At 40.4% G+C, this 2,592-nt stretch overlaps 2 protein-coding genes across 2 annotated transcripts; both read left to right on the top strand.

Annotated features, from left to right (window-relative positions):
* Window positions 1–341: 341 nt before the first annotated feature.
* Window positions 342–1,100, top strand: LOC141666008 (uncharacterized). Its single transcript, XM_074471994.1, has one exon. It carries the CDS (start codon window positions 342–344, stop codon window positions 1,098–1,100), a length of 759 nt encoding a protein of 252 aa, XP_074328095.1.
* Window positions 1,101–2,106: 1,006 nt separating this feature from the next.
* Window positions 2,107–2,592, top strand: LOC141666007 (uncharacterized). Its single transcript, XM_074471992.1, has one exon. The coding sequence runs from the start codon at window positions 2,107–2,109 to the stop codon at window positions 2,590–2,592; it is 486 nt and encodes a 161-aa protein (XP_074328093.1).

Below are 2,592 nucleotides of genomic sequence, written 5' to 3'. Positions count from 1 at the left end.
TGGGCTACAGGACCACATAAAGGGTGCCGTGAAATGTTCAGGCCTCAAAACCTGTCTGATACAATATTTTTAGCTAAGCATGAGGAGTCCAAGAATAAGAGAAGTTATCACCAATCGAGCAACCTTACACCAGGATTGTTAACACAAGTATGGTGGAATTGAAGAAAGGGCCAACCCAAGCATACACTCCAGCAGTCCAGAAATCAACCTTCAAAGATAACAGAAACAGGTACACGCTATCCAGCAAGGAAATTATGGATAGGAGGTCTAAAGGGTTATGTTTCCACTGTGACAAGACCTATCATCTGGGTAGAGAATGAAAAGCTAAGTTGTACTCAATGATGGGAGAAGCTGAGGATCCACCGATAGAGGGAGAAGGAATTGAGGAAGTAATTCAAGAAATGGAAACAATGTTGGAAGGAACAGAGACACCAGAGGAGATTTCATTAAATGCTATTGATGGCCATAAATCAATGGGAACGGTAAGATTGTTGGGTACAATAAAGAAACATCCAGTTAGCATTTTGATAGATAGTGGTTCGACCCACAGTTTCATTGACAAAGCATTAGTAAAGAGATTGAAAATAGCTGCAGAAGTTATTTCTCCCTTGATTGTGACAGCAGCTGATGAGAGTCAAGTACTAGTAAAAACTGCTTGTAAACAGCTCAATTACAGCATTCAAGGCCATCTGTTTAACACAGAAATGAGGTTGTTCTCACTTGGGGGGTCAGACATGGTACTGGGAGTTGACTGGTTACAAAAACATAACCCAGTTACCTTTGACTTCAATCTAGTTAACATCACCATTAACAAGGAGGGAGATCAAGTAATTCTGCAAGGAGAAAGGAACACTGGAAGCCTAAAAACTATTAGTTGCAAGAAATTGAATAAGCTGATTCAACAGAAGGGTACTACATCTCAGGGATTTTTATGTCTAATTAGTGCTTGCCCGGAAGAAAGCGTCGAGGTGCCAACACCAGCAATATTACCAGAGATTCAGACACTGATAAAAAATTACCCGGATATTTTTGAAGAGCCAAAAGGCTTACCTCCTAGCAGAAGTCATGATCATCATATCCCTCTCCTACAGGGAAGCTAACCAGTAAATCAGAGGGGTTATAAAGTCCCCTACATTCAGAAACTGGAAATTGAAAAGCAAGTACAGGAGATGTTGGATAATAGAACAATACAGGTGAGCACAAGTCCTTTTGCTTCACCTGTCATTCTTGTCAAGAAAAAAGACAACTCTTGGAGGATGTGCATTGATTATAGAAGGTTAAATGATATTACTATCAAGAATAAATACCTTATACCCATCATTGATGAGCTCTTGAACGAGTTAAATGGGGATGCACACTTCACCAAGTTGGATTTAAGGTCTGGATATCACCTGATAAGAGTTGCAGAAGAAGACATACACAAAACCGCATTCAGAACCCATCAAGGGCTTTATGAATTTAGGGTGATGCCCTTTGAGAACTGAGGTTAATGAATATGTTTCCAGCTGTGACATCTGTCAAAGGATCAAAACTGGTATTCAGTTTCCCAATGGGCTTTTACAACCACTACCAATACCACAACAGCTATGGACAAATATCTCCCTAGATTTTATTGAGGGATTGCCCAAGTCTGGACATAAAGACTGCATATTGGTGGTTATTGATAGGTTTTCTAAGGTGGGGCCCTTTATATCTTTGCCACACCCTTATACAGCAACACAAGTGGCACAAGTTTTCTTGGACACTGTCTACAAATTACATGGAATGCCCAATACCATTGTATCTGATAGGGATAAGACATTTACTAGCTCTTTCTGAAAAGTGCTATTTGCTGCAGCTCGCACTAAGTTACAATTATGTACAGCCTATCACCCACAGATGGATGGACAAACTGAAAGATTCAGGGCTGTGGTGAGCTGCAGACCTAAGCACTGGTCAAAGTGGTTGTCCTTGGCATAATGGTGGTATAACTCCACATACAACTCTTTTATTAAGATGAGTCCATTTGAAGCTATGCATGGAGTCAAACCTAGGCAGCTATGTATTCCCTCATAATGTAGGACTACTAATGCTTCAGTTGAGGACTTTCAGGTAAGAAGATAGGCTATGAATACAGTGTTGCAGGAGGCTATAAAGCAAGCTCAGAATAAATATAAGTTTTATGCTGATAAGAAGAGAAAGGAAGTGATTCTGAAGGTGGGAGATTGGGTGTTCTTGAAATTGCAGCCTTATAGGCAAATATCTGTGGCCGTGCAGAAGTATCTTAAATTGTCACACAAGTTCTTCGGACCATATCTTATATTGGCACAAATTGGCCCTGTAGCATACAAGTTGCAGTTACCACCTGGAAGCCAAGTACATCCTGTTTTCCATTTCAGTATGTTGAAGAAAAAAGTTGGCTCAAAGCACATTATCACTACGGAATTGCCTAAACTGGTTCCTGAAGGCCAATTCCTAGTGTATCCATACAAAGTTTTGCAGATTAGATCAGCAAAGAAGAATAACCATGTTGTTGCACAATGGTTAGTTCAATGGTCTCATTATATTCCAGAGGATGCCACGTGGGAGGATGCAGCAGTAATGGTGGAGTAG

The sequence above is a fragment of the Apium graveolens genome, chromosome 6, assembly GCF_009905375.1.
Source record: "Apium graveolens cultivar Ventura chromosome 6, ASM990537v1, whole genome shotgun sequence".
Lineage (NCBI taxonomy): Eukaryota > Viridiplantae > Streptophyta > Magnoliopsida > Apiales > Apiaceae > Apium > Apium graveolens.
Note: the sequence above shows the minus strand (reverse complement) of the source record. Positions and strands in the feature narration are given on the sequence as shown.

What these genes read in the sequence shown, in the direction of transcription:
- LOC141666007 (XM_074471992.1), top strand. Translation starts at nt 2,107, where the DNA reads ATGAATACAGTGTTGCAGGAGGCTATAAAGCAAGCTCAGAATAAATAT.
- LOC141666008 (XM_074471994.1), top strand. Translation starts at nt 342, where the DNA reads ATGGGAGAAGCTGAGGATCCACCGATAGAGGGAGAAGGAATTGAGGAA.